This window comes from Andrographis paniculata, unplaced genomic scaffold, assembly GCF_009805555.1.
Source record: "Andrographis paniculata isolate CXL003 unplaced genomic scaffold, ASM980555v1 Contig83END, whole genome shotgun sequence".
Classification (NCBI taxonomy): domain Eukaryota; kingdom Viridiplantae; phylum Streptophyta; class Magnoliopsida; order Lamiales; family Acanthaceae; genus Andrographis; species Andrographis paniculata.
In genome coordinates, this window is record NW_026137621.1 from 3,764,264 (window position 1) to 3,779,297 (window position 15,034).

At 27.4% G+C, this 15,034-nt stretch overlaps 1 protein-coding gene across 1 annotated transcript; it reads left to right on the forward strand.

The window, feature by feature from the left end:
• Positions 1-353: 353 nt before the first annotated feature.
• Positions 354-3,218, forward strand: LOC127241718 (probable disease resistance protein At4g27220). The gene has a single exon (XM_051260890.1). The coding sequence runs from the start codon at positions 354-356 to the stop codon at positions 3,216-3,218; it is 2,865 nt and encodes a 954-aa protein (XP_051116847.1).
• The last annotated feature ends 11,816 nt before the right edge of the window (positions 3,219-15,034 follow it).

A 15,034-nucleotide genomic window follows, 5' to 3' on the forward strand; every position in this document is an offset into this window, starting at 1 on the left:
CCAAATATAAAACATATAGTAGTAAATTCATAGGTGTGTTCTTTTGGTAAAGTTTGCCAAAGTTCTAATATTTATATTTTTTCTTTTAAAAAAATATCATATTAACTATTTTTTTTTTAATTATAATAAAAATAAATTTTACATTTAAAATATGACTATTCAAATCTTAAATTTAAATAAAGAATTTCATTTTTATATCATAACATCATACAAAAGTTAAATTTTCTGGTGATGCATCTATAGCTCATTACATTTCGTATATGTTGTGATTTTATATGTTAGAAACTTTGCTATTTATAATGTTTGATTTCTCTATAAATTTGACCAATACACATGAAAATTCTCAGGATCAAATGGAGTTTTTGTGGAAGTTTGGAGAACCGATCATTTCTAAACTTGTGGAGAAGCTCATGAATTTTGCATTGAGCAAAAATGACAAGGATACTTTCGACTCTTTGGTGAGTAACATAAGATTATTGTGTGCTAAAGCCTCCGATGTCGACGAGGAAATAAATAAAGCCGAGCTATCGGGCAAGAAGAAACGAAAACGAGAAGTTCATACATGGTTAGAACAAGTACAATCGCTTGAAAGCGAGTTCCATAGCTTGGAAAATCGACTACAAAGGGAAGGATTTGTAAGAGAGTTCATCGGTGGAGGTGAAGCCGCGAAATTGGAAGCAAGAGTGCGCGGTTTGGTCGAGCAAAGTCGATATTTTGGCGAGCTTGTACTTAATGCCTACGATCAAAAAGGAGAGAAACTATTGATCGGGGAATTGGTAGGAGAAGAATTCGACAAGAATTTGAAAAATATTTTGCATTTCTTCTTGGTCGAAAAAGTGTCGAGCATTGGGATTCACGGTATGGGGGGTGTTGGGAAAACAGCATTGGCTAAACACGTCAATAATCGACTTTTAGAACGAAATAAAGAAAGTGTTGCGTGGATCACGGTGCCTCAAGAGTTTCGCAACGCTACGTTGCAAGACGAAGTTGCGAAATTTGTAGGCCTCGATCTTTCGGACGAGGAAAACGAAGATAAGAGAGCGTCGATATTGCATAGGGTGCTATCTCGAAGAAAGAATCTTATTCTCATACTCGACGACGTGTGGAAAGACATCGATTTGAAGAAATTGGGAGATCCTCTATCGATCGAAGGATGTAAATTGTTGATAACAACTCGTCTACAAAGCGTGTGCCGTCGAATCAACTGTAAAAAAATCGTCACAATGAAGACATTAAGCGAGAACGAAGCGTGGAACTTGTTTGTCGAAACGCTCGGGCGACGAGCGAGTCTAACTCCGCGAGTACATAAGATCGCCGAGAATATGATAAAAGTATGCGGTGGTTTGCCGCTAGGAATTATTACGATAGCGGGGAGCATGAAGGGCGAGACTGAGTTTCACGTGTGGCGCGACGCTTGGGCCGAGTTAAGGAGATCGATCATGGGGCAACAAGAGATGGAAGAGCGCGTTTATAAAGTTCTTAAGTATAGTTTCGATCGATTAGATCGCGATGCGACGAATACGAACGGGTACACGAAGCTTCAACTTTGTTTCCTCCATTGTTCTCTGTATCCCGAAGATGCTAAGATAGATCGTAAAGAATTGATCAAAAAGTTCATCGTCGAGGGGTATCTAGGCGAAGAAGAAAGTAGAAAAGAATTGTACATCCAAGGCCACGCCGTACTCGATAGATTGGCGAGCGCGTGCTTGTTAGAAAAACTCGACCACAACAAAGTAACGATGCACGATATGGTGAGAGCGATGGCGCTAAAAATTACTCAAGGCCGGACTAAAGTGATAGTCGGGCACTATTCATTGAAAGAGATACCGCGCGAAAAAGAATGGAGTAAAGATCTCGAGAGGATCTCCTTAATGAACAACGGGATAACGACAATTCAAGACGGGAGATCTCCAAATTGTCCTACGTTGTCGACATTAATCTTGGAGAATAATCCTCTCGAGTTTATTCCCGATTCATTTTTCGCGAACATGCCTACCTTAACCATTCTCGACTTGTCTAAAACTCGGATTCGAAAGCTACCAAACTCTCTATCCGAAACGAAGGCCCTTCGCGCGTTGCTACTTACAAAATGTTACAATCTCGAATTTGTACCGTACTTGGGAAAACTCAAAGAACTCCGAGAGTTGGATCTTACGAGAACCGCGATACATGAAGTGCCGCGAGGAATGGAAGAACTCGTCAATCTCACGTACTTGTCGCTAAATGTGACTCGTAACTTGAGAACTTTCCCGAAAGGTTTTTTCTTAAACTTTCCGCGCCTCCAATGCCTATACCTCCCGTACCATGTCGAAGCACCGGTCGATGAGATCGAGGAGCTAAATCATTTAGACGAGTTTCACGGGCGAGTGAAGGATACAAACGACTGCAACCGACTGAAAAGGAATAAGCCGAGTTTGGATCATTGCATCAAGGTCGGATTAGACAAACGGTACCTTTACCGCGAGTTCATAGGCTACAATCAACTCGAGTTCTTGGAATACGACTTCAACAAAAGGCGAGAAGATGACGACACGACGGTATTAGCCCAAGGGATCCGACATCTAAATTTGCAACGATGCACGGGGCTAAGCGCGTGTTTAGTAGAAATTCTTCCGCGATTGAACAACCCGACTTCTATGGAAAGTTTGAGCATTCGACATTGCCACGAAGTCGAGAGGCTTATGAACTTATCGTTGAATCACGGCGCGCCGCGACGCTCGTCATCATTATCATCGCCGCCGTTATCTTCGTTCTCGTCGCTTAGTGTCCTAAACATTTCCTTTTGCAAGAACATGAAGAAGCTCGGGTTGCAAGCGCGACAACTCCCGAACATGAAGGAGATCAAGGTCGAATTTTGCGAGGCGACCGAGGAGGTAATCGAATCGGGAGAATCGCGCGTCGTCGCGCTCCCGAAACTCGAGTGTCTACATCTCGTGGGGTTACCGAAACTTAAGACCGTTTGCGACGCGGCGATGATTTGCGGATCGATTCAAAGAGTTACATTGAAAAAGTGCCGTGCTTTGGCGAAGCTTCCTTTGGTCTTCGGACAACCACCGGATTTCGACTCCCGGCCGGCATCGCTTCGGGAGATTCGACTCCGGTGGGACGAGAAAGAATGGTGGGAGGAGATGGAGTTAGGACACCCCTCCCACCATTCTCTCTTACAACAGTTTGTTCGATTTGAAGTTGAGACAGAAAGCAACAATGGACAACCATAATTGTAAGAACTTCTTTAAATTTTATTTTTATTTTATTTTTTTTTTTTAAGTTTCTTTGCTTTTCTTGCATTCGAGTGCTCATTTCGAGCACTCATGGAGGCATATGTATGTTTATATATATATATATAGAGGTGAAATTAGACGGCTAGTTTCGCGAAGCCCTCAAAATATATGTAGTTTTTTTTTTATGTAAAAATAATAAAATTATATATTTTATAGTAATTTGTCTCTTTTAATTTTTTTATTTTGGAATGTAAAAAATCATAAAAATTTTATCCGTTTGTTGATTTATACTTTTAGTCTTTAAATTTTATTTTATATATTAAAAAATATATTAAATGTTATGTAATTTTATTGAATTTTTTTAAAAATATTTAAAATTTTCAATTTTTGTTTTTCAGGGTATACTAGGAATAAAAAAATAAAAATAAAACATTAAATCGATAAAAAAAAAAAATTCAATTTTGCTCTTCTAAATTTTTACTGCTGGTTCTGTCTATATATATATATATATGTATTTTTGTAAAATGTATGACTGAAGATCCATTATGATGTGGATTAATGTGACATTTGGTAATGTTATTTAAAATGAATTTATTTCTATGAACCGAACACCTATGTAAAGTTTTGCTGTTTTAGAAATATAAAAAATCTATATAAGTAAACGACTTACTCGTTTATAGAATAAATTGTATAGCCGATTGTTAAAATAAAAAAATAAAAAAAAATTAAGAAATTTAAAATTTAATAAAAAATTAATAATACACTAATACCAAAATACCTTTTAACTTTTACTTAAATTAAAAATATGTCATTACCCATACAATTATTTTATACATAAAGTTAAATAGCAAAAATATCAAAAATTCTTACACATTTTTACTAACTAATAAAATAATATTATTTTAATTTACTATAAAATGTTAAAAAGACTCTTTGATTTAGGACAGAAGAGAAGTATATATTTTATGTGATATTTTTAAAAAGTTAAATAATGCTAAAATTATTGATAAACAGGGCCTCAATAATTTTTAAAGAAGCTCAATGATGGGATTTATGACCGCAGATGGGCTTACTGCTTGACGAGGCCCATTAATGATCAGTTTATTTAATGGTAAGGCTGATAGTTTGTCTATTTTTGGTTCAAAATAAAATATATTCCCTCTGTCTCAGAACTATAGATTTTTTTGCCGTGTGTATTAGTGTAAAAAATAGTAGAAATTGTGTAATAATAATGAAAAAGTAAATGTAATTTTACAGTGATATGATTATTTATGGAAATGAGACTATTATTTTGGGACGGAAAAAAATGGTAAATAGAACTATTGTATTGAGACGGAATGAGTAATTATTATTTTCAATCTTATGCAAGAATATGAATAAAAGAAACTATCTATAGGAACATGAAGTTTGATTGCCTCAAGAAAATTACAAATTTGTTTTCGATATGCTTGTTAATAAATAGAGATACAAAAATCTGGTAGTGTCGAGATCGACTGTTAGAATGTTATAAATTCATGTGTGCTTTACCTACATGTGTTCAAATGGTTTGAGAGATTCAACCTTTAGTTGCACCTAGGGGCGGATGTATGCGGTGGCAAGGAAGGGCTTCAGCCCCCCTCCCCCACCCATCCTCTTTTAATTTTTAATTTTTCTGTTTTTATTTTATAATATATAATATAAAAATAATAAACAAATTAGAAAATTTGCTAAAAATTGATAGAATATTTATGTGAATAATAAAAAAAATTATATCATAATAATTGTTTGATGTTATAAAAATAGATATGAACAAAAAAATAATAAATAATAATTAAATAGGAAAAATAAAATTTTTCAAAAAATTCTTAACCAAATACATAGGAGGTGATATTTTTAAGAGCTATTTTTTTAATAAATTTTTTAACTATTTATCAATTTTATATAATACAAAATTCATCTGGTAATATGCAATTGTCATTGTAGATTGATATTTGTAACATTTTCGAAATATGATAACTCATAAAATTATTGGATAACAAATAGATGATGATCATTTCGAAATTTGAAAAATTAGCCCCCTCTTTCATCTCGGTCTGATTCCGGCTCTTGTTGCACCTCGATTCTCAAATATTTGTAATTGTCACTACAAGAAAAAATTATTTTTGTAACAAAACATTTTTGTCTCTAAATCTACTTTTTCCGTTACTAATGACATTAGAGACGGAATTAGTAATAGAGTTACGTTAGCTACGTGAACTTTAGGGACGAAATTCCGTTACAAATATATTATTTTTTTTGTAGTGTGTGTGTTTGCACTAAGCGGAGATCAATCGTTTAGATATTTTTATTTATCGGTAAATTTGCGTGTGAAGTATTATTATGAATAATTTAAGGATTGTGCTAAAATGAGAGAGGAAAGTTATACTCCCTTCGTCCGCCTCTAACGATCACATTTAGGTTTTGCGTCATTGTACTTAACATTAAAAATATCTTTATATTTGTATAATTTTTTGTACAAATGTCCTTCTATTAGTATTATAAGACATTAATAAAAATACTTTTGCATTTTTTTCTTAATTTGTACTACGTTTTGATATAATAATTAATATTCAAAAATCAACACGCAAAAAGTAAATAAGACCCTTGGAGCCGGACGGAAGTAGTATCATTTTTACTATTTTCATCTATCATATTTTAAAGTATCCCTTTTCAAATAAATAATCATACATTAATATCAAAATACCCTTCATTTTTATCTAAATTAAAACTATATTATTATAAATATAATTATTTTATACATAAAGTCAAATGATACAAATATCAAAAAATCTTATGCATTTTCACTGACTATTAAATACTACTATTATTTTTTAATTTTATTTCAACACCAGATTCATCCTAAATTTATTATGAATAGAAGCCAGTGTTAACTGAATCAAATCAAAACATATAATCAAAGTAGGTAATGTATGTCTTTGATACAATCTCGAATTCAGAATGACCATCTCATTTAAAAGTTCAAACGGGAGTCCCCAATAAATATTTTATGCAATTTTGATTATTATTATTTTTTAAAATATTGATTAAAAGTAAAAGTTTTTATGTTTTAGTAACATAATACTATTTTTTTATATTTTTTATTCAAAAAAGGGTAAAAAATTTTATTTTTACTTTTTTTTTTTATATTAGTGTCCAGTCAAATAAATATACAATTGCACGACGGGAGAAATATTTATGAATGGATTCGAATCTGATAAATTTAAACCATAAATTTTGAATGTTCACCCATAGAAATTTCGATTATTATATGAAAATATATGTATATATATATATATATGTCGAAAGCAAAATCCAAAAATCCTTAAATGGAAATGAAAATGAAGTAGCAGTTTTACTTTCACCTTGTGTCATGTACTCTCTGCGTCCCAATTTAATAGTGTTGTTTACTACTTTTGTCCGTTCCAAAATAATAATCTTATTTTCATAAATAATTATATCATTATAAAACTATCCCTATTTTTTTATTATTATTACACAATTGTCACTATTTTTACACAAATATACTCACAAAGACAAAAAGTCATTTATCCTTACATTTTAGCCACTACTAATATAATATTAATATTTTTTAAATTTCGTGTCCAATATAATATGACTATATTTTTTAGACGGGGGAGTATATAAATAACTAAAAATAAGTTTTGCATTATTGGAATGCAGGCAGGCAGGCATTTATTTAGTTACTGTCCTTTTCTAAATAACTATCTCTGAACCAGAAAATGACACATCACAGATTAAATGCATGCCATAATCTTTTTATTATTATTATTATTATTATTATTATTATTATTATTATTATTATTATTATTCGTATTTTATTTCAACTTAATTTTTATTTATATATATAAAAAAATAACACTATTTTGAGTTGAGTTTTTTGTATTATATGATTCTATTTATTTTATGTATAAAAATGTATACTATTAATTCTTTTATAAAAAATGTCCCATGTATTATATGAGAAATTGATTGGAAACGATTCGAAAATTGGATTATATAGCACTATCAGAAATTTTGTCATTAAATTGTCTATTTCGAGACTATAAAAATATATAAATAATAAATATAAATCAATTAATTTTTTATTTTGTAAAATAATTTTGAATTTTTTAAAGCTATATTAAATATATATATTTTTTATTATAATTATACATGCACTATGGAACAAAGTCTATAAATTTAAATTATAACAATCTAATATAGTTGTTTGAACAAGAAATCCCTCCATCTATTTTGGCATATGATTCTTCCATTTTTTTTTTTTTTTTATTGTTGCCTTTTATAGATTTTCTTTAGCAGTAACAGATTTTGTATGGCTGCCGCAACAGTCTAACAGCAACATTGCTTGTTTTACACTCTCTCGGTTGGCGAGCACACGACACAAAGGAATTGATGTTTTGGGCGGTCAAATTGCATCAGAACATCATACCATTTATGTGAAAAAAAAAAAGTTTTAATTGGTTTTGTCTTACATGCACAGCAATGTGGCTTTTTAGATAAGTGTGGAGTGAGAGAGTTGGTTGTTGTGAGGATTTTGAGAGTGTGTGTAGTGAGAAAAAAAAATGTATCAATCATTTTAACCCAAACCCTTCCCTTCTCTATGTGTTAAGTGAGTGTCTGTCATGTTTATTTTGCCGGAGAGTTCGCAGAGGAAGGAGAAATCGGATTTCCGATCAGGGAAGACGTTCAGATTCTGATCAGCTCTGCTCCGTGGTCGTTGTCGATACGAGTTTGTGACAACATAAACCTGTAGAAGGAATTTCCAAGGTAAACCGTAGAGGTTGAGTCGAAGGAGTTGTGATTGTCTTTGTTCTTAATCAGCATGACTCGTAAACTTCTCTTGAATTGGTATCTCCCAGACGTAGAATTGTTTATATTCTAAACCGGGTAAACAAACTCTTTGTCTCATTTACTGCTTTGTATTTTCATATGCATTCAGTTGACAGTAGAGTATTACAACTGTAATATAACCATTGAATATGTGTTCTAAGAAATTTTAGTGTAACAACTATTCTTCCTGACAATAGTATATAAAATTAAATTCAATATAAAACTAAATAACTAAAATATTTAACATATTTGATATTTATTTTACATAGAATATAAATATAAATGTACAATTCTGTAACAGATAATCCAGTGGTGTGGAACAAATTTATGTTGTATGCAAATAATTATTCATGTTTATCTTTTTAGTGTTTTTTTTTTTTTTGTACTATAAAAAAAACAAAAAATTAATCAAAAGATCATACCCACATTAAATTATCTCATCAAATGTTTTGAGTAAAAATTTAAATAGTAGATGGTGTAATATTATTTAGTGTACTTTTTGGTTTTTCTTCACAATATTTTACTATATGGATTCTATATTTTTTTTTAAGAAAATATATTTTCTTCATCTTGAACCAAATTATCTATTATATTTTTATCTGTTCTAAATTAATATATTCATTTCAATTTGTTAATAATTGTGCCCCACACAATAAATAAATAAATAAATAATTTTTGTATTTTAATTATTATTAAAATAATATCACTTATTTATTTAATTCTATTAAAGATATAGTTATTCATTTACTACTATAATATAAAATACTTAAAATTTTGTAATTTACTTATAAAATATAAATAGATATATTGATTCTAAATGAAAAGAGGTTTTTTTTTTTTTCTTTACAAAAGTAAAATCAAATATATGATAGATTCTTTATATATTATAATTCCATAATTTATTTGAAATTATATTAAAAATATAAAATATAATATATATATATATATATATGAATGAATGAAAATAAAATGTGGAATAAAGAATGATGACGTAAGTGGCAGTTAATTGTGGTGCTGAGAAGTAGCAGTTGCATCAGTGTAGAATAAGACCACACATACAATACTAATATTAATAAATCATAATAATATTCTTTCTGGACTCTACAGTAACAAATGCCATAATTGTCAAAATAATAATAATAATAATAATAATAAACCATAATTGTCGGCTGCAAATAAAGTTTTTTTATTTTTTTTTGACAAAATAAAATAAATTTATAATTATATTATATTGTATATGTTTTATTAAATTATAATTATTATAATTTTTTTATATTTATAATTTTTTAAAGAAAACAAAAAAAATAAAAGAAGGAGACAACATCTATCCCCCAAAACTCCTCTGTAACAGTGTTTGCTCAGGAATTCAACCCAAAACTGGATTGAAGAAACACATTCTTAGTAAGTATTTAAAAAGTATACAAATATGAGTTCCCATATTATATATTCTTTTCGTCCACACACAAAGTAAATATTTACTTTTGACGCGATGTTTAAGAAATAAAAATATTTTAATTATAATGGGTAGTTAAAAGTAATAAAATGACATTTTTGCCCTTGTTTTTTGGTGTAAAAGTAATGATACTCCCTCCGTCCACGGATAAAGTATACATTTACTTTTGGTGCGGTGTTTAAGAAATAATAGTATTTTAATTATAATGGGTAGTTAAAAGTAGTGTAATGGCATATTTGCCCTTGCTTTTTGGTATAAAAGTAATGATGTGATGTAAAATAAGGGTATTTGCGAAAAAAAAAAGTATTTAATAAAATGTTTACTTTGTAATTGGACGTCCCAAAATAGAAATATGTATACTTTTTAGCTGGACAGAGGGAGTACGATGTAAAAGTATTTGTGAAAAAAGTGAGGTATTTAATAAAATATTTACTTTGTAATTGGACGTCCCAAAATAAAAATATATATATTTTTTAGCTGGACGGAGGGATTACTATATATATATATATATATATATACCAAAAAAAATTCTCTATCCATTGAAAATATATATTTATTTGTCATTTTTATTTGCTTTTTTCTCTATCCATTGAAAATATATATTTATTTGTTATTTTTATTTGCTGAAAAGCAAGGTATACATTAAGAACCTCTTTTGTAGTGAATATTAAGTTTATTATACATTACAAATATTTTTAAATTTATAGATATTTACATCAATTTAAATCATAAAAATTATAACAAAAATTCACATACAAAATTTATTAACCAATAACTATTTAAATACATATATTTTCTAAACTATACATTAAAAGTATATGCGGATATTTTTTTAAATTTTTATACTATTTAATAGTAATTTTTAAAAATAAAATACCATGTTAAATATTTTTTTAATCTAAACAAAAGCATATCTTTCAGTGGACGGCGGAGTATATTATTATTATTATTATTAAATATGGAAGCAGCAATCCTTGACTTAATTGAGTGATCCCCCCCTAGCTACCACTGTTACATTACACGACTCCACACACCAAATTAAACAACATTATTTTATATTCTCCAACTCTCGTAATAAAATATCCAATTTTTTTATTTTAATTTGTTCATAATAAAGTATCAATTTTTTTTAATAATTTTACTATCTATAACATTACAAATACTCTTACAACTTACAATATATTACACAAATATCATTACTTTTATATCATACAATACTAATAAAGTTATTTTAGTCATTTTACTTTATTTCTACTACATCTCAATATAATATTATTAATATTTCTAAAACTCCGTGCAAAAAGCAAATGGATACATAGTTATGAAACGGGGGAATATATATATATATATAGAGAGAGAGAGGCGCGGCTACAGTGCTGAACTTTAAATGCAACACTATACTGCACACTATGTAATAACAATCAATACAATGTATTACTTCAATCATCATAATTGTTTATATTAATATAATACAAATACAACACATGAACTAACAACACACCATGTAATAACAAACAATACACTATTTTCACCTATGGCAGCACACATGTTATATTAATATAATACAAATAGAACACACAAATCAACAACATATGCTATAATCACGTACGTCATACACAACAGTTGATTTTAGCACATGACATACTCTTATACAACACATATATAATTCTGAACAAACAGCACACACATCTATTACACGCAACATATGTTGTGTGTAATAAGAACATGTGTTGTTTGTATGTATTATAGGCGTTTGATTTGAAAATTTAACACGATGCTAAATTTTTCAAGTCAACATGAAAATGAAATGACGACTAGGCCTTTTTGGACTTTTCGGAAACTAATTAACTAAGGCCTAATTTATTTTTATTTTTTTAAAAAAATGTAGGCTTTGCATTTTTTTTTTTTTTTTTTTTGATGTGTTTTTAAGATTAAGCAAGGAAAATTGTATTAATAATAAAGAATATAATATTTGTGTTGAATTGTTGACTAAAATATATATAATATGTATTTGTATATATTAGTTTCTTTGTCCAGCTCTAAAGTTTACATTTATTTTTTATGTTATTATTTTTAATATTAAAATATTTTAATATTTATATTATACAAATATTATTATACTTGTATTATAAAATATTAATAAAAATAATTTATTTTCTTTGATATTTCCTTTTTTTTTTTTTACAAAAAACAGCATGAACAATAAAAATCGAGTCAGAAAAGCACAAGCAAACACAACCTTATTCTCTTTAAAGGGATTCTATATAAATTTAAAATACTCCCTCCGTCCCATAATAAAGCACTACAAGAAAAAATCAATTTTGTAACAAAATTTTTTTGTCTCTAAATCTACTTTTTCCGTTACTAATGACATTAGAGACGGAATTAGGAATGGAATTACGTTAGCTACATGAACTTTAGGGACGGAATTCCGTTACAAATATATTATTTTTTTGTAGTGAAATATTTATTTTTTCATTTTAGTCCGTCCAATAATAAAGTATGTATTTTTTTTTTTAGTAATTGTACTATCTACCTAACATTACAAATACTCTTACAACTTATAATATATTTACACAAATGACATTATTTTTGTATCACACATACTAATAAGGTTATTTTAATCATTTATATTTTATTCCTACTACATCTCAATATTAATATTTTTAAAACTACGTGTAAAAAACAAATAAAAATCTAATTATGGAATCAACGAAGTAATATATTCAAATTTATTTTGTATGAAAAAAAAAAATGCATAATTTTTCCCCTAGTTTCCTACAACGTAGGATCCTTTTATAGATGGTCAAAACTTGTATAGAAGAAACTAATTGGTTAATTAGCTGCTCTTATTAATTAATTAATTAATTAGTGCATTTATTTACTTAATTAATTGGTATCCCACCATTCACCAACCACTTGAAAATGCATCCCTACATATATTTTACAATTATTTTTTACACTATTTATAAATAGATTTTTATTTTTATTTCTATTTTAAATAGCATCATCGAATGCTATTTATGTATACACTTTGAAATAATTTGGCATTATTTATCAATATTAATTATTTAAATATATTACATCAAATATATTTTTTTTTTATGCAAAATGTAACACATAATCAACTTTTTACCATTTCAAACAAAAAAAAAAATGTTATAAACTCCTACAAGTTGAGTTTGAAGTTTGAAGTAGTAATTTTTTGAATTGCAGTGTTTATTTGATATGATATAAATAAATATTGATATAATATTTTAAATATAAGATTAATTTTTAATATAATATAATATAAATTTAAAAATAAATATTTGATTTAATATTGTTTTTAAAGAAAACTTTAAGAAAATAATAGAAATTTTCCAAATCCTCTATTCTTTTTTCTGGAAATTTTTTTATTTGGGCAAGTATTATTATTATTATTATTATATTGCATATGTGTGTGTGAGTAAAGTTATTATTATTATTATTATTATTATTTTATTGCATGTGTGTGTGAATAAAGGGTGAGTACAATTATTGAGTATGAGCATGTGCAATAAGCAATACATTGTCTATAATTCTTATTGAATTTAATTAGCTCATATATATATATATATATATATATTATTAATTATAACTTAGCCCCAAAAATTGCAAGATTAGGGAGTACAGTTATTGATCATATCTATAATCTATATACTTATATATATATATACATAAATATATATTTTCTCCGTCCAACCATAATGTTTAATTTACTTTTAGAAATTAGGATCGAATTTTAAAAATATTGTATTTAAATAACAATTGATGATACTTAATTTTTGCATATAAATTTTTTTTTGTCATGGAATGTATTATTGTAAAATATTATATATATTATTTTTTACAAAATATCACATCCAAAACTAACATTAAAACTAAAAATTGAAACCAATTCCAAAAGAACACGACCAAAGATTTGTTTAATTTGAGTTTGAGTTTGTATTTTTGTCTTAATTTAAATAGTTATTAAATGTGATGTTTTATAAAAATATATATATTTCTTGACTTCATAATATATAATTTATATAAATAATGTGTATCTATTAAATTTTAAATTTTTAGGTAAAATGATTAGGAACATCTCGCGGGCTCGAGTCTCACTGCCCCTCATAAATTCATATTGCAATATAAGAGAACGTGTTGATTGACTTCATAGGGAACGGTCGGGTGTTAGAATTGAAAAAATCAGTACCGTGATGATTTTTTAAATTAGCACCCGTAATATATACAAACAGCACACAGATTTATTATATATTGAAGTTGTTTCATAATTATAGCGTGTTATATAACAGTATCTGATGATATAAATATGTATTGATTTAATGTTTTGAATATTAATTTTAGTGTAACATAATGAATAAAAAATAGACTTTTAATTTGATAATTTTTTAAAAATAAATAAATAAATAAATAGTAAAATCAAAAATCAAATTCCACTGGTAAACCCCAAATAGCTATTCCCCTTTTCTTTGTACCACTAAATTAAGGTGACAATAATGCTACTTAATTATAGAGTAATCTTTTTAAATACATGCAGTTTTAATATGCTTTTTAATGGAGTACTAATTAAAATATGATATATTTTAAATGAACTAGTAGTTATTTAATGTTATTTTTTAATTATAAAAAAAAAATTTAATATGTTTTTATGTGAAATTTTAATATTGAATAAACAAAATCAAAAAAGAAAATCAAAGAGCATATAGCCATAAAAATATTCAATGTATTCATTTGAGCATTTTGAATTATATACAATTAATATTTTTATTTTCTAATTTAATAAATATAACATTAGATACTAATAAAATATTTTTATATTTCTAACTTAAATTACAATTATATCACTCTATCAATGATATATTTTAATCAATACACTTCACTAATAAATAATATTAAGTGTATATCATCTAGGGGAAAGGTTACACTAATAAGCACTCCTAGTCTTATTATACACAACACACGTTGTTTATAATAAAAATATATATTATTTGTTCATAATTATAAGTGTAATATATAATAATATATGATGTGTTAAAATCAATTGTTGTTACAAAATGTGTTGTTAGATCATGTATTGTAGTTATATTAATCTTTTTGTCTCATATACCGTGTCGCAGAAGGAGTGTAATTAGTAGATAATTAAAAATGTATCAGTGAAAATAATTATCCTATAATATAAATAATTTTAAGTTAAGATTAAGATAACTAATTATTTTAATTAAAATTAAAAAAATAAATAAATTAAAAAATTTAAAATAAGATTAAAGTGTGTAATCATTTTCAAAAAAAAAAAATGACATGAAATGTGAGACGGACAAAAACGCAACGTGGATATGGTATGTGGGACGAAATGAGTATATTAACGCATATAGTGTGTTATATATAGTAATACCGTATATTGTTTGTCACCCTGACGTTGAACCATAACCTACAAGTTTTTTTTCGTCAAACCCTTGTAGATCAA